Raw genomic sequence first — 26,971 nt, 5'->3', positions numbered from 1 at the left:
CTCGTCTCATCACCATAAAAAAATAAAAATAAAATCTGATTAAATAGTCTCCAGCTCCTGTCATGTTATTTATGTGGCTCGCTGCTAGTTTGGTCCCACATGTGCTTGAAGCACACTTTCAGGAAAAAGCAATTAATGCTTCAACTTCAACATGTATTGTGTGGCTTTTCTGTAAACATACCAGGTTGTTTTAAGTTGTTCAACGGCACCGCATAACATTAGAATCCTTATACATACACTGCTCACAAAACCTTGGGGATATTTGGCTTTCAAGGTGAAATTGATGGAAAATGTCAAAAGTTGACGCTACAGTGATATATAATGAAAGTAAGACGTTTAAGTAGAAGGATACACTGGTGATTTCCTCATCTCAAACAATTCATTGATACAAACGTTAACAACGATGGTGGGTACCAAACCCAGGAGCAGGAGCGCCCCCCCGCCCCAACACGGCCCGCACCCCCGGCCCAACGCAGCAGGACGGGGCACTGCAGGCCCACCAGGCACCCCACCGGCCCCCAACCCCCGCACCCCCCACGACCCCCCGCCCCCCATCCACCCCCGCCACCCAGCCCAACCCAGCCCCAGCCGCCCCCACGTCCCCAACCCCCACCACCGCCCCCCCCAACAAAGCCGCCGCCCCCCCCCCCCCCCCCCCCGACCCCACCCCGACCAACCGGCAGCCCCCCAACCCCCGACCCCCAGCCCCCGGGGACCACCCGCACCCAGGCACCGGCGCCGAAGAGGGGCCGGACAGCGGAGCGGAGAGGGCAGCCGCGCCCACCCCACCCCCCGCCGTGTGGAAGGACGGAACACCGGGGGCAGAAGAGGGAGATGGGGGCACCGGAGGGCGGCCGACACCCCCGAACCCCAGGCCCAGCGGGGGAAGGCCCCGGTCGTCACCCCAGCGTTCTTTGTGAAAATTAATTGCAGCTTGACGACGACGTCTCATACTGTTCTCAAGTCAACTGGTTGTCTGCTGAGGCACGGCATCCCACTCTTGTTGAAGGGCAGCCCTCAGGTTATTGAGGTTCTGGCGGTGCAGAGTTTGCAGCCTCGACACCGCGACTCCGCTTATCCCACAGGTTTTCAATAGGATTCAGGTTTGAAGAAAGTGCCGGCCATTCCATTTGAGGTACAACCGTCTCCAACAGCCGTTCTCTGATGATGCTGGAGCATTGTCATTTGTGAAAAATGACACTTGACACCACTGTACACAAAATTGGGTGTGCATGTTGTCTATCTTAAAACATGAAAAAGTCTTGAAAGTAGTAGTTGGGGGGGAAAAAAGCTTGACACCTGTTTCACCAATCGATACAAAACTGCACTGCATGGCAAAGTCTCTTGCCCAAACATGAACAGGAAGTCTGCCATTTTGTCGAATTGCACCCGGGCTCATGTACTTAGACCAACTTCTGTTATAAGCAATGATCCCGGTGTCAGGGTCACGACACTAAACTGCAAAGCAAAACAAAATTGGAGGGATGAAATGAAAAATTGTCACTGACCCATGCCTGAATTTGGAACCAGAAGTCAGCCATTTTGGGTAGTTTCGGCCATTGCTGTCAAATTCCAGGGCTCGTTATATGTACATCTTCCCGGAATAGGTACACCAAAATGAACCCCGGCAGAACAGAGCCTACTCGAAAGTATCAGGAACTGCTGATCAGCCGTCTGAATGCTTCAACTTGGAATGACTCCCGCGGCGGGGTTACAACGGTGACAGATTTCCACGCCCCACCCCCCTGCGGTTGCCCGGGGCAACACGATTTAGACCACTGTCAACAATTTTCTCCAGTCTGGTGCGTTTTCTGGCAGCTGAGTCGAGCGCTCATAAAACGACAAGTGAAAAGCATCGGCGTTCAGTCTGAGTGAAGGATGATCCGGAGAGCGTTTGAGGGTCCTCTCGGGGGTCCTCAGCTTAGTTAATGCTCATATTTATGTGATTAGCTGCCACATTTAGCTACATATATTCTGGTCATTTAATGAAAGATGGGGAAAAAGATACACGGGGGCCAAATATTCAACCTTTTGTAATTATACTGGCATGCAAATGTGAAATTGAGTCTCTTGTTTTATTAATAAGCTTTCATTCAACGGTACTGAAATGATGCTAACCTTTAAGAGGTCATTTAAATATCCTCCTTCATTTGTGATATTCATTTTCACCTTCCCCAAATCTTCTGGGTTGGAAAAAAAAGACACACTAATGATTTTTTTTCACATTAAATGACTCACTCTTAAAAGTACCTCAGCCTGAAATATCATGCAAATTACATTTTTAAAACCCTTTAAAGATCTTTTAATTGCCTTTACACTTGATGTCTGAGTGAGAATGTAAAAAATAAATAAATAATTAATTAAAATTAAAATCAAAAAGTTAATTGAGAGATTTATTGGTTATCAAAATAATTATTTGCAGCCCAAGTGTCTTTCACATGGACTTTAAAAGTTAACGCTTATTTCGATAAAACATCCCCTTCCCATAAACTGTTATTTATGTATTCATTTATTTACACTTTAAAAGCCACTCTTAATCTTAACATCAGCCTGAAATATACATATCAAATATTAATTGTATTTTTGGAGTGTTGAACCCAATGGAGGGCAAATGTCCCATTGAAAACGACGTCTTGCCTCGCTGCTGAAATAACTGCGGCGCTATTAATGTTGGCTAATGGTGCGTATGTAAAAATGAAGTGGAGGCAAACTGTATGTGTCAACTTCATAAGTCATTTCAAGTTCACTCTGCATGATAAACTAATTCAATAGTAAATAAATATGAATATTTGATGTGCATATTTCATAAAAGTTTTGACTGCAACCCACTGTGGGCTGTAGGATGCTTGTTGCTACGGTTACGGCCCCACTTCTGGCCTCCTGCTACTTAATTACATCTTTAATTTACCTTGACGGGATGCGCGTAATTACACATAGCGCAATAAAGCCGCCACAGTGATGAAGTGTGACTAATAATACAAGTTCCCTCCATATCTAAAGTCCATACTGCTAAGGTGCATGCATAAAATGTTTAAAAAAAAAATCCATACCTGTAATAACATTTTAGGAGTAGGCAAAATGCAACAAATGCTGCGTTCACACTGCAAAACAGTCCACCAATCGGGAGCGGGCGTTCACAAATCTTCGTTTGCATAATTTATGCAGGCAAAGACACATGAATCCAACTCCTAACACGTCCGCGAAAGGAGTCCACCAGCCCACCAATCAATAGCTCGCGTTGGCACCGCAACATTTGCATATGGGACCGACAAAAGGTCGCTTGCCTCGGCGGCTTGGCTGGCGGTAAAACGTTGTGAGTCGGGTTAATTCCGTGGACACTACAACGTGACGTTGTTTTTGGGCGCGCGCCACTCGACGTGTGCCCTTTTGCGCATGCGAGTCGCATCACGGGGCGCATTGCGTTCACATTAGATGTTGCATTTGTTTTTGTAATGTAAAAAGATCGGATTTAACAAAAATCCGAATTGGGCAGTGCAAACGGAGCCTAAGAAAGCTTTGAGAGAGGAAACCAGTTTGACGACATGCGCACCTTGCTCATGTTTTATGATTTTGACATCATCCACTTTTTCCTTCTCAAGGTTAAAAGAGAGAACTATGATACAAATACCTATACACAAAAAACAAAACGTGAGCAAAAAAAAACAAAACCGATAGCTTTATATTCACTGCGAGGTAACGACATGAAGTGTAAGTGGCAGGTTGTTTTTGCTGGCATCTAGTGGTAAAGTGTCTGAAGCCCACTCTGAAGTCGAATATTTGCTCGCAACGCAAAAAAAAAAAAATCGATAAACTCAATTTCGGACACTAGTTTATCCTCTAATCTTATCAAGTGTTCTTACAATTGTTAGTTTTTTTTTTTTTTTGTACAACCCTGACACTTGGCAGTATTAAAAAGCATGTGTGATTTATTTCCCCAAGCTCCCCCATCATCCGACTGAGCGGAAACCTTTCGATATTATGCAGTGTTCAGAGTCTCCTGTTAGATTTTTTGCTGCGGCGTATCACAAACCTGCAACCTTGAGTGGGTCTCACCATCGTCGTACACAAAGCTAATGCGACCTGACACATCTGCGGTGTGTGTGTGTGTGTGTGTCCTCGGGGATGGATTGTGGCGCAAGGCATGAGCTTATGTATGAAGAGCTTCCAAAGCAACGGTTCAGCACTAGGCTTTTAGGGCATCTTGGCCGCTTATGTAACCTCTTTAAAAAATAAATAAATAAATAAAAAATAGAATATCGAGGAGTTTGCGCCTGATAGAAAATCAATTGTGCTTTTCAGTACTTTGAGTGAGTGGCATGCCAGTAATGCAACCAGCAATAGGGATTTGCGAGTACCAGGTATGATAGCTAAATGATACCTTTCTCCAGTCGTAATAAAGTGAATCCGTGCCATACCGCGGTTTATTTTTCACGCCCCAGTGATTTTTTTTCCTTTTTTTTTTTTTTTTTTCTTTTAAGAGCTCAGTATTGTTCATTCGGAAATGTCATCATCATTGCTCTTTTATTATTATTATTATTATTATTATTTTTTTTTTAATATATATATATATTATTTTTTTTTTTTTGTGTGTGTGTGTGTGGGTGAGTATGTGTATGTGCGTGCGTGCGTGCGTGCGTGCATGCATGCGTGCGTGTATTTGTTAGCTCACCAGAAAACCTATTAGAAAAAATCTCATACCGTTCACCTAAACCGAACACCAGGAGACCCGAGGAAGGACCAAAGAAAACCAAGGAAGGTGAAATCCAGCACCGACCAGACACCCCCCACCAGAACTCCTCCCCAGCCCAAGAAACATCCAGACCCCAACAAATCCAAAAAACATAAAATCAGGGAGGCCTCAAGAGACCAAAGGAGAGACCGAGAAAAGGAAGGAAGGACAGACGAAGCCGCATGAGATCCTCAAGCCACGTGAGATCCTCCCCAGTGATTTTTAAGTGTTTTAAGTACAGTGAAAGTCTGGTAGGGACTGTGCAGGGCCGAGAAAAGCAAAAAAAATCCATAAATGATTGATGCCCCCCAAAAAGGGGTTTGTGATCGCCTGGAGATATTGTGATATTTTTGTCGCCTCTTGATGGCACTCTTGGTGATGCTATGATATACCTACACATCAAATTTCATCAAAATCCGAAAAAGTACGGTTTCACTCATTTGGTGAATTGAGGTGGAATGACCCGTACATATAATCGTTTACACGTAATAAACAACCCACCTTTACACGATGCTCATCAATAGCATTAACTCGAAAACTAGCCTAAACAACAAGAAGTATTTGATGTGATATCGGCCACACTGTCTTGCTTTTGTTGTTGTTGCATTTTTGCTATTTATGTTGGATAAAGGTTGAATGTAAAAGGAACGAACTTGTCGCAAAAGTACATGGGCTGCGTTTCTTGAGTTTCAAAGCAGCGAGTGATGAGACCATGTGGGTAAAACAAACGCTCCCTATCCAATGAATCTGACGTCTTTTCCTGACGAATTTCATCCGGTTGATACCATCTTGTCTGCCTGTGCGTACTCTCGCCTGGAACGCTTGTCACATACCAAAAGAAAAAAAAAAAGAAGAACAATCACAGTCGACACAAGTATTTAAAAAAAACTGCGGTGGGCCAAGGGTGGAAAATTTATACATTGACATATTTCCATTGGGGGATAAGATGGTGAAAAGGTGTTTAATTAATTAGATTAGAAGATATTTCAACAAATGTATTTGTAAAAAGTGCTTTGTCAAGTTTTAAATATTCATTCTATCATTGATGATCATAAACATAAATATGGAGCTGAATTTCATGCATCCAGCATACAATCCATTTTGGTTTGTTAAAAATGAGGTGAGGTGATTAAAATGTTTAATCTTAATTGTTCGAATGACTTCAATGGTTAACTCATTTATTAATCGTGAATTTTTACATGTTCTAAATGTAAAATAAAATGTTCAATACTCTTGCTCATACTCGTGTTAACATAAAAGTGGAAAAAAAATGTAAACTAATGATACAGTAATTTCATATTAATTCATAAAATTGAGTTAAAATTAAAAAGATGTCCTGCACGAGTGCGATGTTGATTTATAAGACATTGGTGACAGCTTAGTGCATTTTTCTTTTCATATTAAGAGCTACCTAATCTTTAACATGAAGTAACTTGTGAAATTATTCACATTTTTAAAATTGCAAAACTCAACTTGACCCCAGCCTCCACAAATATATGCCTTATATTTACATTTACATGACATTAATTTATGCCTTACATTTACTGCTAAATGTTGACCTGGATTTGTCTGCTGTGTTGCAACTGGAATCCCCCCCAATACAGGCATTTTCAAGTAAGGGGTGGCCATTACTTGCGCATTAAAACAAATTAGTGGCGTTAAAGGAACTTTAAATTAACTCAAAATTAACACACTCATTTTGACACCCCTATTAAAAGTGCTTAACAAAAAAAAGTAGATTTGGTTTTTGGGGCGCTGGAACGGATTAATGGCATATCAATTAATTTCAATGGGAAACATCGATTTACTGTAAGAGTAGATTGAATCACCCGCTTGGAATCAGAAGCAGCTCAACTCTAATTCACCCTGAGCTACAAGTAGTGCACAGTACTTGATTGTGTTGTACCACTTTGAGACCCTGACTCAATGAAGAGAATGAAGAGGTAGTCCCTAATTTGCTGCCCATTTCCTGGCAGCTAATTTTGCGACTCTCTGAAGGGCAGCGGCTCGTCATAAATCAAAACAAGCCGTTTCGTTTTCATTCCATTTTTGAAACTTCTTCTTGCCCATTATCTATTAATACCCTACCCGGCTGCTTTCCGGAGCTGGCGCGACGACGTCTTTTTTGGGAAAAAAGGCAAAAAGACGACGCTTCAAAGATGCGCTGGGGCTTGTGATTGATTTCCACCCTCATCCCGCCCGTTGTCTGCTGCACAGCTCCTGAAGTGAAACCCGCCCAAGTGCTACCGGCACAATTAGCAACGTGGCGAACCTGTCGTTATTCGTCCACGTCACCCACAGGGGGGGACCTGTCCTAATTACTCGCAGAACCCGTCGCTATTTACCCGTCGCGTGTCTGTGATGTTTCGTTGTAAGTTTGTTGTGTGAAGTTTTTTTTGTATTTGTTGTTTTGCATCTCTTCCCCCCCCCCGTCCCCTCTTGTCGACCTTAATAATTAAAGCGCCTCTTTCTCTCTGTGTTTTTCAGAGTTGGGAAGAAGATGCGCACGGGATCCCTGCCAGGCAACTCGGTGAGTCTAATCAGAAAAAGGATGCAAAAAATAGAAAGAACAAAACAAAAACTCTGAGGAAAGTCTTTGTTCGACACTGTGCCGACATGACAGCTGGTGTAGCAATAACAGTTTAAGTGAGTACAAACGCATGTCTATAAATATAAATGCATTGTACTTTTAAAAAAAATGCAATAAAAAAAATCAGACGCTCACTGCTTATTAAATAAACATACAAGCTTGAGTCATCCTTGCTGAGGTGGGACTGAGTTATGTTTGGCAAATCCCACATGGAGTTGCTGCTGTTGTTGTTTCTCAAGCCATGCAATGACAGAAAATGCAAGAAGCCAACATGGTTTTTAGGATTTTGCTTCAAAAAGTAAACAGAGAATGAATTACAATGGGACTCAGTGGCGTGCAGGCCGCCGCCAAGGTTCGACAATCTGAAATGAGAATTTTTTTTTTTCTCTCAAATTGGACACCCTTGATAGACGTGGTGTTTTATATTTTTCCAGGTTTCACAAACAAAGTGAATCTATTACACTCGAGTTGTAGTTAATTGTTTTTAAGTATTTGCCGATACAGAGTCTCGATCCCATACCTGGGCAATGTATCACAAAGAAAAAAAGTGTGCATGCAAATTGTCTAAATGTTTATTAAAACATTTTTACATAAAAAAAAAAAAAATTGGTATCCCAACTTGATAACTTTTTATATGGCTGTAAATCAGTTGTGGTTAAAATCAAGTAAACAAATAAAGTATTTTATTCTTGAATGGAAATTAAGAAAATTTAAAATCTTTTTCAGTCAATGCCGATCAGCTGAAAATCATGTCATCTGCCCCATTTTCTGATCACATGATCCAATTGGAAGTCTTGGGACAACATTAAAATCAATCATACAAGGATCTGCAAAGTAACTCATTGATCAGATTAACTGCATACGTGTATGTAGTGTATGCAAGTAGAGATAATATGTTTTTTTTCAGGGTCGATGCCGATTATTAGGACAGTAATTTCTGGGACTATAAGGCGCACGTGCTAAATTTGGGGAGTTTGTTACACATATAAGCCGCACCCAACTGTAAGCCGCAAGCGTTTTAATGTTACCGCAACAGGTTCCCGCTACTTTCTTTTCCATAATGAGGGCGCAAATCGTCTCGCGCTCGTCCTGTCTCTCCTACTGTATTTGGGCTCACTTGGTTTGTTTTGCTCTGCCTGTGGTCTGTTGGATAAGCCACACCTTTGTATTAGCCGCAGGGTTGAATGCAAGTGAAAAAAGTAGCGTCTTATAGTCCAGTAATTACTGTAAGTTCTTCCACCCCCCTCGAGTCACTAATGGTCATATTTTATTCACCACACGCACTTACGCACACACTCGATGAGTGAAGTGTATTATGTAATTGTATTGCTCGTGTTTTTCTTCATTTGAATCAAAAGTGCTTTAATTATTCCGCCTTTGGATAATCCAATCGGCATTCGCTTGGTATGAATCACAGTGGTTGCTTTCATGCTGTGCGACTGACTTTAATTTGAGTTATTGTATTGAAAACTTCCAAACATTGCTGCAATTATACACACAAATATTAAACAGTACATTTTTGTGATTTCAATTTGCTGACAAATGAACGTCTGTGCCAGTGTAAGCAAAAATGATTCCATCGAAAATGATGTTACAGACAAAGAGATGAATGCAAAACTAAAAAGGATATTTGGCTTCATTAGGTTTTATGTCGCTGTCTGGAAGAGATTTTTCTCTTTCCTTTTTTAAATTATTATTTTTTACTCTTTTTCAGAGCTTTACATTGCTGCCATTTGAAACCCTAACCCAGCCCTAATTTGACACCCAAACATCGACTTGAAACTGTTCTAGGAAAACTCCTATTTCAAACCCCAATTTTAAATCCAAACTTAAAATTATAAACCAGGTATTTTGAAATGTTATCTTTAAACCTTAACCTTCAACCTCAATTCTGTCTTAAGTTGAAACCTTAATTGCAAACCCTAACTTGATACCATAATCTTGGTTTTAAACTCTCCTTTGAGATCCTCAATTACCAACCCTAACCCTACTTGAAACCCTTAGTGCAAAAGTCTGGCTTTGTTGAAGGTTTGTCCAGCCACAATCTTGAGATGGATTCCAGTATTTTTCTCTCTTTCTCTTATTTTTTTTTTGCCGTCTGTTCTCATTCCCCACACAAGCAAGCAATAGCACCCAATTTTCCTAATGTTGTAATTTTGCCGCAAATACAAAGATCCGTCTTACAGGAGGTAAGAAAAAAGACAAACAGCGACACTGTCAGACTTGACTGGCCGGTGGAGAATATTGTTTGTGTGGGCCTAATCTACAGCAGGCACACGCTTTGTATTATTGGTTGCAACAACAACAACAACAACAAAAAGCAGTGATGCAATCCTGAGGCCACCAAACTTGGAGCCCCTCAACGCTGCGCCTAGAAATTCTGTCCATAAAAGATATGAAGAGAATTGGTGACAAAGGGCAGCCCTGGCGGATTCCAACCCTCACTGGTAACAAATCCGACTTACTGCCGGCAATGCGGACCAAACTCCTGACACCGGTCACACAGGGACCGAAGGGCCTCGGTACCCGGTACTCCCAAAGCATGTTAGCCATCAGAAATTTGCAGCATGGTAACAATAAATAGCCATCAGCTGAAATTCAGTCCAACTGCAGGCGACCGGGAGTTCAGGATTTCGCGACGCCATCATCAACAAAAACTGAAAGTTCTTAAATTTTGCGTTAAAGGGCCAAAGATAAAATAGAAAATCACAATGAGAACATTTTGCAGTACGAATTCCTGTTGCACAAACTTGACTTTTTTTAATTACTATTTTTTCCCCCCACCTGCTGACATCTCCGGGAGATAATTCCACCGCATTGATCTCCTGCAAGGCAATTAAAAGTCTGTATTAATGGAAATGTCATCTCTGCGCCTCACTCGAACACTTCTTCTTTCAGGAGCTTCTTTTCAAATGGCAAAATCAAAACCCTCAGCGGCCGTATTAAATTTTGGGCTTCCCGATCCGAGCTCGTGGATCGACTGTTAATTCTCGAGCCACTCGCGCAACTGCAGTTAAAACCCGAGCTCAATCGACACAGCTGTGGAGCGCTGTGTCGAGCGATATCAGTGGCTCAGGCTTGAGCTGGCGAGCAAATGAGGTGGCCGCCTCCGAATTTTGCACACAGGAAAAACCCTGCATAATAATAATTAATAAATGGCTATCATTTGCCAATTCAGATTTTTTGTTTTGTTAGCCTGTTCACAACATTAGCAAAGCAATCGGAACATGTTTTAAACGTAAAAGTCGAGTCAAGGAACATCAAAACGAGTATCAATGTTTTTTTAACTTAACGTTAACTTAAGTGCAGAGTTTAATCAGTACTTGTACTTTAGTGTCTTCTGTCTCCAAGGATGAGAGTCTGTGGAGTGTCACAGATTGCGCGGCACGGTAATCGGATGGCGGATGGGATGAAGGAGGCGGGCAGGAGGAGAATTGCATCTGCCGAGTATGGAGATGAGAATGTGTCATTCTCTGTCATGTGCGATTACGGCCCGCAATGAAGACGTGTGCCGGAGTCTTGACAGCATCATTGTTCTCACTCCAGTCTAATGGCCCCCACTTGCACTATTTACTCGTCATATCTCCTTTGTCACTGGAATTTCACTTCCTGGTGGGATATAGAACTCGCTATGCCATCCCCTTATGGCTGCTCCACATTATCCCGCTCAATGTTCTCTCTCGAGGAATTGTAGCTCACAAGTGCTGGTCGCACCAGATCGTAACACGGCCGCCGCCGTACTTGACTGTAGGCAAAGACACGCTTCTTTGTACTCCTCATGGAGTTGCCGACACGCACGCTAGACACCATCTGAATGCGAAAAAGTTGATATTGGTCTCATCAGACCGCAGTAATCCATGTTCTTAAATCTGCCTGTTTTTAGCGAAATGTTTGCTGGCTTTTCTTGTTGCTTCTGGGATGACAGCCATGCGGACAGATTTGATGCAGTGTGTGGACTCGACATGAACAGTGTAGCAACCATCAGAGTAAGAAATAGTGAGAGAATAACATCAAATCGAACCCAGCTCCACATTCACAATGGAGACCTTGTTACACAAATGAGAGGGAACGTGGCTAATTGGGCTCAGATTGGACATTAGGGATTCCGGGCCGGGCCGATTATCGGTGCCGATATTCTATTTTGCCGTATATCGGCATCGGCCATTTAGAAGAATCATATAGCAGATAATAGATCCATTTAAAACAAAGTGTTAAAGCGACTGAACGTAGAATATTCCATTTCAAATTGCTACTGCCACCTGCTGATGAAAAATGAAACTGCACATACACTTCTTCCCATACACACCGTGCACATTACATCACATCTGCACACAGGGCGCAGGAAAATCGAACCCGAATCCAGTCTGAAAACTATTGGCCAGAGGCTTGCAGGAGGACCCATTGTGAACAGCTAAGGTGTTAATCTACTAATTAGAAGACATTTCCGTCATAAATGGTCAAATAAAAAGGCTACTGTCAAGATGTTTTTAGGGAAAAAAGCTCCATATTGCAGCTTTAACTTCAGGGAACTACAAAAAAAAAAAACATTTTCAGAGATGCTGTTGACCCTGAGAACTCTCTCCACCTTTTGTTTTTGTTCGAAATTAAAACTAAGATAAGTAAAAATTTAATACTTAAGATATTTCGAAATTTTAGAATACTTTATTTACTTTAGAAAACAATTCTTTAAGTTGTATTTAACTTTTGAAAACATGCTACTTCCCCTGGGAGAACATTACTAATTGAATCATGATATGTTTGTGCACCGCCGATTAAAAAAAAATAACGTCCTGTTTTTGGAAAAAAAGAGACAGCAATTCCCCCATTTTTTTTTTTATCCGATTCATGGATCAATTGAAGAAATAATCAACAGATTAATGAAATAATCATTAGGCACAGCCCTACTTTACCCTGAAAATTGTCAGTGTTGTCCCATGAAAAGATGATAAATATTGACCAAATATGAGGGATTGGCATATATATACACTTTTGTGTGATCTTGCCGTCCTGCGTGTTTATCATGGCGACTCGCCCCTATTGCGCGCGCACACACCTTCACTGCACACCTCTCCACAGAGTTGACAGCGGCGCCCAGGGGTTGCGGCGCTCTCCTCCGCCGTCCTCCACAACATTCGCCTTCCCGCTGTCGGGAAGTGTCACCATTGATTTGCGCTAACCAGGCTGCAGGACATTCCGCATTCACTCGCAGCATATGTACACACACACACGCACACACACACGCACGCACACACGCACACACATCTACAAATGCGTAACATATTTCACTTTAGCGCTCTTGATCCTTTTAATCACCGCCGGCCTCCAGGCTAAGTTGGCCACAGGAGAAGCACAAAGTTAGTTCCCCCTCCTTGACTTCCTCGGTGGAATAGCCAAGCAGTTGAGGGAGCTTCCAGGATACTTTTATGACAAAAATGATATTCCCTTTGAAGTCCTTTTGGCATTTCATTTGTTGGAAGGTGACCTGAGACCCTCATTTCAAACCACGATCCTGTCTTGAAACCCTACGTTGAGTCTCTAAACTCTCATTTGAGACGCTAACTCATGCTTGAAACCAAAAAGCCTGCCCTTAAACCCAAATTGCAATCCCAACCAGAGATGGCAAATCCAGGTCCAGAAAGAAAAAAACCCTGCGGCAGTTTGGCTTTAGCCCAAGGTGCTAGCGAGCTAGCTAGCAAGTGTTAGAGTAGACAATATTTGTATTCTACTCTTTGCGTGTTCAATTAACTGAATGGTGAGATTCTGGTGAAGAAGTCCCTTTGCAAAGGTATCAAAAGCTTTTGATGACAACAATTGAACTCACTCAAACAGTGGTCTGTTCAGATTGTGTGTCCTCTTCTCCGGCACATCATTATTTATTGAAAAGTGGGTGAATACGAAAAGTCTCCTCCCATCAGCCCACAGTACATTTGTTTACAACTCAGTGAATACAAGAAAATCCCTCTCTCCTCCCTCAGCAAGTTCCCATAGGTATAAATCAGATTAGAGAAAAACAATAATACAAAGCCTGTGCCTCCCCTCTTCCGACCGGCTGAGACCGGTACTAGACTAAACTCCCTTCAAGATAGCAGTGGAAGAACTTGTTGCCCCTTTTCTTCTCAGGCGAAAGAGACAGATAAAAATACAATACTATTCATTGAGCCATACTACTATAACTAAATCCAAAACGGCTAAAATATAAATTGAAACTGAAAAACAATGTTAATAACTCATCACGAGCTAGCAGGTAAACAAGCACCCGGGGAGCTAGCTAGAGCGCTAGCATCTGGGGCTAAAGCCAAACTGTTGGCAGGGTTTTTACTTTCCGGACCTGGATTTTCCACCTTTGATCCCGACTTGAAAGCCTCCATTGAAAACCTAAATTCCTAACCGGAACCCCGCCCCCCCCCCGCGCAGACTATTTTCTGGCCAGCGAGGTCATTTCTTTCGCAGCTAACCCATTTGGTCACGTCTGACAGCCAAAGCCGGCCGCATTCAGCTCGATGTATTGATCGCACGTTCGCCGTCCGTCATGGCCGCTCATGGGTGGCCAGCCGCTGATTTTCACCTGAAAGGAGAAGGACATAATGGAAGGAGGTGAAGGAAGGACACTCACCAGAATGTTCTCTATTTTTTTTCTTTTTGCTGCAGTTTGATGATGAATCGAAAGCCATTAGTATTGAGTCGAAGCCTGCACGTTCAGTCTTAATTAGTTTCTCTCTTTTTTTTTTCCCTTTTATGCCCCTCGCCACAGAGCACAATTTTATCTACACCACGAGGGATTGGGAAATGCTTTATCTGATTCGGCTGCCAATCCGGGCTTTCTGGAAACGTGCGCAAAGTCGGCCATTTAGCGAGCTCAGCTGGAGGACTTTTGGAGGTGGGGGGGGGGGATTTGCTGTCTAAGCTCGGACGTGTGGTCCTGACTCCTCGTTGGGGGATTTTGTAAATCTGGGGGATCAATTGGGTTTTTGTCGTGAGTGGCAAGTAGGGATGCACGATAATATCGGTAGCCGATAATTATCGGCAATTATTGACCAATTTGACGTCAAACAGAAAAAACAGACGTTGGTCCGTCTGTTGTGTTTGTGACTCAAGTTGTGCCCAACTCCTCAACCCCTCCCCTCTCCTATGGTAGTGTCGCATATTTGTGATGTCATAATGATACCAAAAAAAAATTGCCTTTAAAATTCTATTTTTTTATGAATTTATGGGAAAAAAGAGATTAAAATAATCGATTCATAGTTTTATGAATCGATGTCGGCTCAAAAAGGAAAATCGATTCAATAACGATTATTCAATGATGATTCAATTGTTTTTTTAAAACCCAGCCCTATGTTACTATGGCGTTTTGTTACTACTGGTCACAGTTTCCATCCCCATTTAAAAGACAAAATCTGAGTTACAGGCTTTTGTAATTTTCCATTTCTGGCAGGAAGCAGAAACACATCAATCTCTGCGCCACTGAATAAAAAGGAAATGTGTTCCCTGTGATATAATCTGGAACTCTTCTCGGTGGTGATGACATTCGCCTCTCAGGCGAGTGCGCCGCAGCTCTGTATCGCAGGCCCGTCATTAACCGGCGAGCTTGCCCCGCCATTCGTCTTCATGTGACATCCATTTAAAGGTCTGCAATCGTGACAGCCCTCAGTGACGGATGATATTGGATGCACAAACAAACGTAAAGCCCCCCCACCCCCACCCCACCCCCCGGCTATCGCTCGGCCTTGTACCAACCAAACTGCGCAAAAGGGACAAAATTGTGTCATGTCTCTGGGCTGTGTACTTTTAGTTTTTTTAAGTGACTTCATCTAAAAAAGCGATTACATGCATACAGTATTGCACGGTGGATTATTTTCAGGGGGATTTACAGCACGGGAGGTTGGAGGGAAGAGCACCATTTCCAATACTGCTTTACTTTGTATTTAGATAGATTTTTTTTAGGAATTTAATATACTTCGGTATTTAACTTCGGTATTGAATCACAGCCATTTTCACTGAAGCAACCCCCTTCACTCCCAGCTGTTTTACTGGATTTTGACTGATTTTGCAAGGCCCACGGAATATTATGTTATTTTGTTATAAAAACATGGAACCTACCAAAAGAAAGAAAAAAAAAGTACATTTGTATCTGTTTCCGTTTTGCAGCAATTAGCATTAGAATATAGCTAAGTTTCATCATTATTCGCAAGTCTGTTTAAAGCTTGTTGCAGCATGACCCCGGTTGATCTCTTATACTCTGCTGCCACCTGCTGGCCGTTTTTTGTAATAACTACCATTGATTCAAGCATTCTCTTCAGTTGAGAGGCTGCATCAAAGCCTTCTGTATGCTCTTGCATTAAAAAAAAAAAACCCCATAAAAAACATATAAATATGTCTTTGGGAGCATGGCAATATTTGGATTACAATGTTTTTATACGTTTTTGGAAATGGAGCAAATTAGTTAATGATGACTTGGTACTTTCACTTTCTATGTTTGAATTTGAATAGTTGTACTTTCAAGTCCTTACTTTGTGAAAATAGGCTTGGTTTTTTTCATAACCTTAATAAGGCACAGGTAACAGTAAGCGTGTGATTGTTAGTCCACATATTGATCTAAGAATGTTTGTGTTGATTACACAAAACGTGTGATTCTTACGCCACACAGCGTCGGAGAGTTATTGTTTTGACGACACAAGTGTGTGTGTCTGTGTGTGTGTTTTGCCACATGTAGCATTTGATGTTTATTTTGACTACGTGGGTTTGCGATTGTTATGCCATGCATAGCTTTTGCAAGCAATTGTGCGCATGATGCCACATGTAGCGGTTGGGATTGGTTTGACGACTCAGCTCAATTATTTATAAAGTAATTTAAAACAACCATCGCTGCATACAAAGTGCTGTACATGGAGGGAAATGAGTCATAAATAAAATAAATATCAATAACACAAAATACAGCAGACACAATAAAATGCTAAAACAATGCCAAGACTCATCCTGAGTCGCAGTTTCGGGTGCTTTGACGAGTGTCTGATTGTTATGACACACGTACTTTGGGGATGATTGTTTTGACAGCACAAGCATGTGACGGTCATGCCATATGTACAAAGTAGCTTTGAATACATTTTTTGACCACCCGAGGGCATGATTGTTATACCACACGTAACTTCAAGTGATTGTTTGAAGAGATGAGCTTTAATTAGCCTCACGTAACCTTAATATGCCACTCGTGACCTTTAGCGCGTGATTGTCAAGCAGTGCATGGCTTTAATATGCCTGGCATCGCTTTAACATGCCACGCATAGCCTTGACATTCCGACAACCGGACTGCCATTGTGTGCAAGCAGCCATGTTGCTCAGTCCCATTTCCAAAGATGCTGTTTGGTTGTTAGGGTACTTTGCAGGAATGCACATTTTTCATTCAGTGACTGAGTGGGCCGTGACATTTATGGCTTCTCCCACCTAATTGAGCTCTTAATGCCGTTCTTATTATTGCTGGGCGGGCAACCGAGATGAGCGGAAGTCAACCCCCCCCCCCCCCCCCCCATCTTCATTAGGAATTGAAAATCATTTTTTCAATGTGAAGACCTTTTGAAACGTTTTACACATCCTAACGAAAACCTCAAATTAGCTACATTCGCATAAATGTGTTGCTCAGTGAAATGCTGGGAACTTTTCATTTATGGATCTATTTAAATTTCCCAAAAATAGGAACCCCCTACAATTTAAATAATAATAATAATAATAAATTAAGAAATTATGTTGACATTTTAGAAAACTTAATTTACAACTTAAGGGATCTAGTCACTTGCTTAGTTTTTAATTTAGCTTAACACATGCTAATAACCCTGGATATAATCTAATATTTTCTCTTTTGCTGCAAATGAATATTGGCTTGAAATATCGGTTATCGGCCCCCTCGACTACTTATAATCGGTATCGATATCGGCCTTGGAAAAGAAAAAAAACATATCGGTCTATCACTACTTTTGTGTTTGGCAGATCTTCAGGAAGTTGCGTTTGTCATCCGGAGTCAGCGCAACTCCTTCCATGCCAGGCGGGCGGAGAAACGGCGAGAGGATTTGCTGCAACAGGCGCACGCTGGGTCAGAGGTAAGATTCAACACCGGCGGTCACGTCGCAAAAACTCAACGCGAACCAACGATTCAAGACATTGTGATTTTCAGACGTCTGGTGACTTTTTGAAATGATCTATGGTTACGGTAAAGCCCAACTATTCGTTGAGGATTTGCATCTAATATGTCCACATATGATGATGCCACAAAAAGGGTAGCTGTCTTGAATAATCGGGTGAATTTGAGCCTTAAAAAAACTTACTTAAAACTTACAATACAGTCACTAAACTTTTTTGCGTTCCAAATTCTTAAAATACCGCACATTTCCCAGCGACGTTGAACTTAATCATGATTACCGTACGTGTATTGTTCTGTCCCAAATGTGCTTTTCTGGCCACCGCGTTGCTTCTTGACAACATGCTTTTAAAACAGAAATACACTCGTTAGAAGAAAGAGTTCATTCAATTAACTTCACATTTAGTTTTGGCAAGTCCGGTAAACACCACAAGTAGAATAATGGGATTTTCCAAAACACGGGAGCCCGTTCATTGTCTTACAGGTGAGGACAATACAACACACGGTCCTTAACTCATTTGCTCCCCAAAATGTTCTATTTTAAATATTGCCGTGGTCTTAAAAATGTATTTATACGTTTTTTTTAATGTAAAAAAAAAAAAGAAGAAATTATGTTAGAGCATACAGAAGACTTTGATGAAGCCTCTGATCTGAAGAGGACGGTTAAAGCAATGGAAGCTATTATAAAAAACGGCCAGCAGGTGGCAGCAGAGTATAAGAGATCAACCAGGGCCATGTTGCAAAAAGCCCTTTCCCCCACTGTTTGAAACAGACTTGTAAATAATGAACTTAGAACTTAGCTATATTCTAATGCTAATTGCTGCAAAATGGAAACGGATACAAGTGTACTTTTTTTCCTGATGAAAGAAGAGACTCTAATCTTTCTTTTGGTAGGTTCCATATTTTTTATAGCAATAGAACACAATATTCTGTGGGCCTTGCAAAATCAGTCAAAATCCAGTAAAACAGCTGGGAGCGAAGGGGGTTGCTTCAGTCAAAATGGCTGCGAGTGAATGAGTTACGATGGACATACGGATATTACGGAATAAATGCGGCTTCCCGTTGACTTTTGTATGTAGAAGAACATGTTGCTTGTAATGTGTTTACCATATGCATTCAAAAGCATTTCCTTTCCCCGTTGCTGCGTTTTTTTTATTTTTTTTATTCCATCTGCATCTTTAGGAAATGCAGACATTTGTTGTGCTTTGACGCTGGCATCATCTGCTTCATCATCATCATTATCATCCTGCTGCCCGACGTTTCCGCGGGCAGTGCTGACGTTGCCATAATGACAAGTAATGGCAGCTGGCATGTGTCGGTCCTAATTGGTTCCGACATGCGCTTTCAAGTTAGCGTTGGATCGAGTTTGTTTTTTTTGCCACTTTTCGCACTACGAGTACGAGAAGCCAACTTATTTGAGGCGTTTTGCTAGATCTGCTCGATGGCAGAAATTGTTTTTATGGGTTTTTGTAGGATACATTTAAGTCTAAATTCAATTTTATTTTTATATAGTGGCAACAGAATTTAGAGTTGCATGCCTTGAATATGTCGAAGGATGTTGCGCAACATGCCGGGCTGAGAGAATACACGCCTGTGTGTGTGTTGTATGCTGTATTTATTTGTTGCTGCTCCGTGTTTGTTAATTACCTCATTCACTCCCAGCCTTTTTCCCCAAAGCAACCCCTTTCGCACCCGGGCTGTTTTATTGGATTTCCTGCAGTCGTCAATTGTGAGGACAAATGCTGAAAATATTTGACTATTTAATTTTTGCTTGTGTGTCTGTATGGGTTTCAAGCATATAAGAGAGTTGGTAGTTGTGTCCACTACAATTAACAGCAGAATGCAAGTTGATTGTCCTTTTTAGGGACTCTCATGCGCATATTAAAGTAAACACACACACACGACATACATTTTTCACATGAATGTACGATGACGATTTGACGTCATTTGAAACGGGGCTGCTGATTAATTTTCTTGGACAAGAGAATGCTTCAGGGTATTTTGGTCGGCAGGTGCTGATCGAACCGTCAACATTTGTTTTCTTCCAGAAACCTCCTACGGTTTTGCTCCTTCACACTTTGTCCGACAACGAGGGAGGCTGGAGCATCCTTCCCTTGCTGCCTTAGTGAGTACAGTCAACCTTGTTTACTAGATACATTCCAAATAGAACCACTCGCCTGCCATAGGCGGGAAAAAAAAACACTACAGAAAGAAAGACAAAAAAAAAGAGAGACAATATTTTGCGCATATCGTTTTACCTCTCTCTTATTAAAACACACTTATAAAAGTATTTCTTCCTGCCTGTTCTTTCGCTCTTGAGAAAAGTGCCAAACAAATAATGTCATCCCGCCTCATGAAAGTCCGCGAGCTTCACGCTAACATAATGTGAAATGTTTGATGGGTGACAGAAATTGCCATAGATTTGAGTCATTAGAAACATTCAAATAACTGGCATTTAAACAAACACGAAGCGCATACACCAGAGGAGAATGACCGTAAAACGAAGTAATAATAATAATAATAGAAATTCAATAAAATATCTAATTAAATGAAAAAATACAAATAAACTTACAACAAAGGAGAATAACCGTAAAACGAAGTAATAATAATAATAATAATAGAAATTCAATAAAATATCTAATTAAATGAAAAAATACAAATAAACTTACAACAAAGGATAATAACCGTAAAACGAAGTAATAATAATAATAATAGAAATTCAATAAAATATCAAATTTAATGAAAAAATACAAATAAACTTACAACAAAGGATAATAACCGTAAAACGAAGTAATAATAATAATAATAGAAATTCAATAAAATATCTAATTAAATGAAAAAATACAAATAAACTTACAACAAAGGAGAATAACCGTAAAATTAAATAATAATAATAATAATTAAATGAAATGAAAAAAATAAAGATGCAACAAAGGAGAATGAATGTAAAAGGAAATAACAATAATAGTAATTTGCAAAAATAAAAAAATTAAATGACAAAAATAAAAACAAACATACAAGGAGAATGACCGCAAAAAATGAAATAATAATGTAGTAATAATAATAAAATAAAATGAAATGAAAAAAAATAAACAAAAGAGAATGACCGTAAAATGACCATTTTTTAAAGATTGATCTGACTGTCAATTCGAAAGGTATTGACACAAAATCATGGCCATTAAAACAGACATGTTTTCCTATTTCTCAGTTATCAACATAACGATCAAGTTAAAATTGATAGATCTTGAAAATCAAACAGGGTGAGAGTTGATGATAGAAATGGTCACAACATTTTCTGCAGTGTTTCGTAGAAAATCTGCAAAAGCGCAGTTGATTCCGCAGCCTATCCCATTTGCGTAACACGTGTCCTAATTTGTCAGAGGAATTGGAATCTCTCCAGCTGACTCTTGCCCAGAAATGGACGCGAGTTAATTGCAGGGCACATTGAGACGAACGTTTAAACCAATGGACTAAGCCGCATGTTTTCGGAATGCGAGATGAAGCCAAAGGCGCCGCGCGAGAACCCACTGGGAGAACACGCAAACAAAGAGATTCAAACTCAGAACCACTCGACTGTGAGGCAGACGTGCGAACCACGAGGTGTGCGCTGTCCTACTTTTCAATCAGATCTGTAGTTTTTTTTAAAAACGCTTTTATCATTGTTGTGCTTTTTATTCCCACCACCAAGTGATAAAGCAAGCAATTGTTAGAGGCTCATATTTTAAAAATTAGTATGAGGCTGTTGTAACTGCCCAAAGGGAATATGAAATGCCGGGAAAAAAAAGAATTTGCTTTTAACGATGTACTTCCGCGTCCTCAGTTTGTCTCGCTCCTTCGGGAAGAATTCCTCGTGGATCGTCTTCCTGGAAGAGGAGACCGGCGTAAAGACGGCGAGGCTCGTCGCAGCGCTCGCAAAGTTTGACAAGAATAAAGTGAGCCGTCTCTTCCATCTTTTTCCTTTTGCTCCTTCTGCCTTCCTCCACACAAAAAAAAAAAGCAACCATCGTCAGGTACAAAGCGCGCCTGCTCAATTAAGAGCTCCGCCATCTGCTCGGCTCGCCGTGACAGGCAACAGACGTGTCAGTCACGTCTCCGCCGCCGTGCTAATTAAAAAGTCTCCTGGCTGGCGTTTTTTTCTTTTCCTTTTCTTTTTCTTTTTTTTTTTTTCTGGCAATGTGGGTCAAATGTTGATCCTCAGAAAAGTTTCGCGTTGTGCCTCTAATGTCTACGCTCAGTTTTGCATTTGGGTTTGGCCAGTGAAGACGACATTTATACTGTAACTTGTCGATGGGTGAAAAACTAACGTGGCAATTGTGACGCTGATCCTGAAGATGGGAAATTGTTGTATTAAATGTCATATAAAAGCAAATAATCTGATTGATTTTCCGTCTTCTCGACTTTCATAGCTCTTTGGTTTTCAAGTTATTTACACCTCCAATACTTGGTATGTTCAAAACTGCCGTCTCGAGTTCCATGAATAGCGCTGAATGTTTAAGCTGATTTTGGGGTGCTTGATGTAAGTTTTAGCTTACTTTTACTTTGAAATGTGAAAACTAGATGGCTGACTTTGGTGGATAATAGGGCTGGGTATCGATTCAAATTTCCCTGATTGATTCGATTTAGATTCACGAGAGTTAAGGTCGATTCAATTTGGATTTTTCCTGATTTGATTCAGTCCGCTTCAATTCAATCGTTATTGAATAATTATGGAACATCAATTCTCCTTAAAGATCAAGGACATGATTAAAAACTCCACAAAATCCAAATTCTATTTTGCGGAGGCAGTAACTGGTTAAATGATTTGGTTTATTAAGGAAAGTAACACGTTATAATCACTTAAGTGTTACATCAGCAAGGATGAGATGAAAATATTTGCATAATAGTAATTCAATAATTGTAAATAAAGATTCTGAACGGTCTTACAGTGCAATAAGTCAGGTCTTTCATAAATGGAAGCAAATACAAAATACAATTTGAAGAAAAACAGTCAAATACAAAAAAGAAAATTCAAATTTCTAATGAATTTATGGGGAAAAAAAGAGATGTTAAAATAACCGATCCATCAAAAAGGATATCGATTATTCGATTTTTTTTTAATATATTTTTTTTTTATTGATTTTTTTTCAACCTAGCCCTAGTGGATAAACGAGCAATTGTGAAACTCTGAGGAAAACGTATACTAGTTACAGATGTCAGTGGGTGAAAAACAAGCAAAGCAGAAGATGAAGCAACAAAATCACAATGATTATTATTATTATTATTATTATTTTCAACTGTATTGAAAGGGACTGTTAGTTACACACACAGTTCTCAGGATTTTGCCCGCGTCTGCCTCAGTGTACACAAACGTAATACGAAAGAAATATTCTCATTTTGATGTATTTTGGGTCACTTTATCAAAAGCCATCAAGTTTCAGCTCGGTCAAACAACGATGGGGGTCATATTGGACTTCATTTCTCCTACTTTTCATCAGGACTGGTTCCTCGGGAAGCCGCTCCATGACATTGAGTCGACCATCATCCATCATTACGCCTTTGCCGAGAACCCCTCCATCTTTAAATACCCCGACTTCTCCGCCGCGTGGGCCTTAAGCATCCCTCTGGTGGTCCGGTCAGTGAGCTCAGGTCCAAATCTTGTTTGAACATTAACATTTAACTTTTTTTTTTTTTTTTATAGGCTCGCCAACAAAGTCCAACAGGAGCCACTTAAATCGGACTTCACCATCGACCTGAAACACGAGGTGTGTCCAGTTGTAGTTCTTCTGATTACTAATAATTCTGTTTCCGTTTTGCAGCAATTACTATTAGAATATAGCGAAATGTCATAATTATTCACAAAACTGTGGGGGAAATAGCTTTTTGCAACAAGGCCCTGGTTGAGCTCTTATACTCTGCTGCCACCTGCTGGCCGTTTTTGTAATAACTACCATTGCTTCACGCATTCTCTTTACTTCTGAGGCTGCATCAAAGCCTTCTGTATGCTCGAGCATTTAAAAAAAAACGTAAAAAACATATACATGCGTTTTTGGGAGCAAATTAGTTAATGGCCTTGCTCACAACTCAAATCACTTGCATCTCAAATCAACTTTACCCATTGAAATGAATGGGAATGCCATTAATCCATTCCAGCCCCACCAAAAAACACATTCAACAACCTAAATTCCTTAGCATGTTACTGTATAAAAATGTGCAGTCATAACTTAAAACAATAAAATAGATTTAAAAAAAAAGATGAATTCAACAGTTTTTGCGGGAACGCACCTCCCCATTTATGTCACTTGAGTTGAGTTAGAAACTTTTTTTCTCTTTGCTGAACTTTTTTTCTTTGCCTTTTTTGCCACGCTCGTTGATCTTTTTCTGAGTTCAAGCTTTAATGTCGTATATTATTTGGGGAAATATGTATCGTTTTTATTACAGAACTTTACCACCAAAAATACTAAATACAGAAAAATAAATATCTAGATGATCTCAATTGAATCAATTTTTTTTAACCATTTCATTGAAGAAACATTTTGCTGATAACACCAAAAAAACTCAAGCACAAAACTCAGCAACAACAAAAATGTACACATTTCATTGTATTGTGAAAAAAAAATTGTATAATTGTACATTATTGAGTGAACTGGAAAATAAATATTGCCATGAAAATCTCATGGGCGGCAAAACAAACCCGTATTCATGGGGAAAGTTTTGTCATAAAACGATTTGAATTTCCCAAAATGATACTTTTGTTTATCATTTCAAATGCTTGACAAGAAGACCTTGAAAAACTGATCGAATATATTGAATTGCAATCGCAATATGGAGTGAAAAAATGACAATGAGGTCATTTTTCCACGATCATTCAGCCCGAATCTCGAGTCATTCCGCTAAATCTCCGGCACGTCTTTGTCACGCGTGTGATTTCTGACAAGGTGGCCTTGTACATTTGGGACAACGGCAAAGGCCCTCATCTGACCGCCGTGCCCGAGCTGTGCACGGACCCCGAGGGCTCCCCACGGGCCCGGCTGTGCGCCACCGCGCTCAACCCCGAACCTCCGCACTGTGTGAGTTTTGCGCCTTTGAGGCTTTTTTGCTCTCTTCCAGTAACACGAGCAAAAAACGTCAGCTTTGCTATTATCACTCAACTTGACTCCGGTGCATGAGCTTGTTAGGAGAGCACCGTTTAGTGCGGGCGCTCCTGCTTCTTTGACAAGCCAATGCAGGAAAAAGTGAACTTTGAGCTTTACGTGGCAATCCGTTCGTTTTAAGTTGAAGGATAATTCTTCATTTAAAAAAAAAAAAAACTTTTTCTAGGGCAGTGCAGTTTTCTTTTTGGGAAACTGGAACATCAGTAGTTTGCATTTGTTTGATGTAGGACACTGTAACGTCAATAGTTTTTATTACAAAAGTAAATCTATGATATATTTTCTTTATAGGAAAGTGCACCATCAAAAAGTTTTTCTTTCTAGTAATGTTCAATTTCAGTATCTTATTTTCTTTTTGGAAAGTTGCAATATTAATTGCGTAATTTTTAGGAAACTAACATCAATAGTTTTGAAGTTGATCAAGTTAGTTTAAGATTTTTTTTAATGTGTAAAGAGCAATGTAATGTCACAGTATGTTTTCTTTTTTGGAAAGTCTCCTAAATAATTTGATTTCTTTTGAGGAACGTGTAACATCAAAAGCTTGTTTTTCTTCTCCAGAAGTGCAACATTGATGCCTACTTTTAATTTTGATTGGACGTTTGCGCAACACAATTCAAACAGAAAAGTCAATGGCATTTTCAAGTAAAAAAAACAACCAAGGCCAAACTTCTCCTCTTTGTCCTTTTTTTCCCAAAAAGGGCGAGCCGGTAAATAAGGACAACGTCTTTGTTGCCGTGAAAACGTGCAAGAAGTTCCACAGTGAAAGAGGTGAGTGTCTTTTGTCGTGTCCTTCTAAATAGTCAAGGTTTGCTCTTTTCTTTTTTTCTTTTTTACAAGTTTTGGTTTTAAGAAGCTAATAAAGTTTGATTGGCACTGTGGTAAGAGGTTTTATTTTCCCAGCTGCAAATGTCAAATCATTTTTGCTTCCATTCTGCTCTTAATGTCATACATTTTTCCCCCTGTCATTTTTGAGTAGTCGTTATTTATGAACGCGTTCTCGCCAAATGAAATGCAGTTCCCGTCATCAAGAAGACTTGGGAGAGAGACGCCGACCATCTGGAGTACTACAGCGACCACGCCGACGCTGCAATACCCACCGTTGATTTGGGGGTCGCCAACACGGAGCGAGGTGAGTGCGGCGGCAGCCGTGACATTTTCGGGGTCACGCAGATTAAATGGAAAAAGGGTTCGATTCCTCACCTTCAGACTGAGACGTGCAATCTCATTGCGGTAACAAATGCAGTCAACGGCAGGAAACCAAAGACCTCCTCCAAGGCTAAACAATCAGAATTTGAATTAAGATTAATTTGAGTTGCATCTATTTTTTACCCCCACTGACATTCATGCATCACTCCCTAAATTCTTTAATAAATAAAATATTCTCAAAAGACAAAATAATGTATGCAATGAAGTCAAAATTTGATAACATCATTAAAATATTTTATTTTTCGGAAAGTAAAACATAAATAATTAGTTTTATTTTTTAGTACAAAGTATAATTAATTGATTGTTTTAATTTTTTAGAAAGGAACAACATTAATGCGTTTTCTTTTCAGGAAGGTGTAACATTAAAATAGCTTATTGAGCATTTTGGAAAGTTATTATTAGAATGTTTTTAGGAATTTTCTTTTTTTTTCTTTTTAGGGAAGTCCAGCATCAATTGCTTATTTTGAATTTTGGAATTTCTTTTTAGGGATTTCTTTATTTTATTTTTTATTTTTTGGGGGGGAAGTGCAGCATCAATATAAGCTATTGATGCTGCACTTTTTGCTTTTGGAAAGTTTTCTTTTTAGGAGTTTGATTTTTTTTTTTTTTTTTTAGGGAAGTGCAACAATAATCGTGTGTTTTCTTTTACAATGCAGGCAAATGGCACAGGCTTCGACACTTGTTAATTCTCGTTTTTGCCATTGGCCACTAAAAACGGACGATGGGCTGCGAATGCCCCCCCGGGAAATTTAACAGTCTCAATTATTTATTCATTTATTCATTCATCCATTCATTCATCCATCCTTTCACTCACCTTCCTATCGTAAAACACTGATTGGTGCGACGAGGATGGATGGATAGGTGTTAGAAATTTAACATCACAACTGGATGAATATTTCATGCGTGTAATTTCATGTCGCCTGCAGTTGTTTTTACTAATTCAGAGGAATCACCTTCAGAACATTACGCTTGGTCAAGGTGAGAGTTGCGTCTCCTCTGGAGGCCTCTGGCACCACTTTTTGTGTTCTTTCCTGAGTCAACTTGTCCGGAAGGTCCCATTTTTGCTGAGTCACTCGGGTAAAGTCGCTGTGAAAGGATGCACACGAGGTCTCACAGTGTTCTCGGAACTTTCTCTCTCTCTCTCTCTCTCTCTCTCTCTCTCTCTCTGTCTCTCTCTCTCTCTCTCTCTCTCT

The 26,971-nt window shown here is 40.3% G+C and overlaps 1 protein-coding gene across 2 annotated transcripts in view; it reads left to right on the top strand.

Annotated features, from left to right (window-relative positions):
- The window catches only part of b3glcta (beta 3-glucosyltransferase a), a 48,793-nt gene that overhangs the window by 11,596 nt on the left and 10,226 nt on the right, over positions 1–26,971 (top strand). Inside the window, exons 3-11 of one of the 2 annotated variants that reach the window (XM_086079969.1) lie at positions 7,217–7,259; positions 17,298–17,407; positions 19,494–19,570; positions 21,266–21,377; positions 22,920–23,056; positions 23,123–23,186; positions 24,360–24,491; positions 25,271–25,340; positions 25,588–25,701. In XM_086079969.1, coding sequence (XP_085936095.1) covers positions 7,217–7,259; positions 17,298–17,407; positions 19,494–19,570; positions 21,266–21,377; positions 22,920–23,056; positions 23,123–23,186; positions 24,360–24,491; positions 25,271–25,340; positions 25,588–25,701 — 859 coding nt within the window. The remainder of the gene's footprint in view (positions 1–7,216; positions 7,260–17,297; positions 17,408–19,493; positions 19,571–21,265; positions 21,378–22,919; positions 23,057–23,122; positions 23,187–24,359; positions 24,492–25,270; positions 25,341–25,587; positions 25,702–26,971) is intronic. The other variant, XM_086079970.1, reaches the window with a different exon arrangement.

This window comes from Leptonotus elevatus, chromosome 7, assembly GCF_054856555.1.
Source record: "Leptonotus elevatus isolate MCC_2025b chromosome 7, RoL_Lele_1.0, whole genome shotgun sequence".
Classification (NCBI taxonomy): domain Eukaryota; kingdom Metazoa; phylum Chordata; class Actinopteri; order Syngnathiformes; family Syngnathidae; genus Leptonotus; species Leptonotus elevatus.
This window is presented reverse-complemented; position numbering and strand designations above follow the sequence as displayed.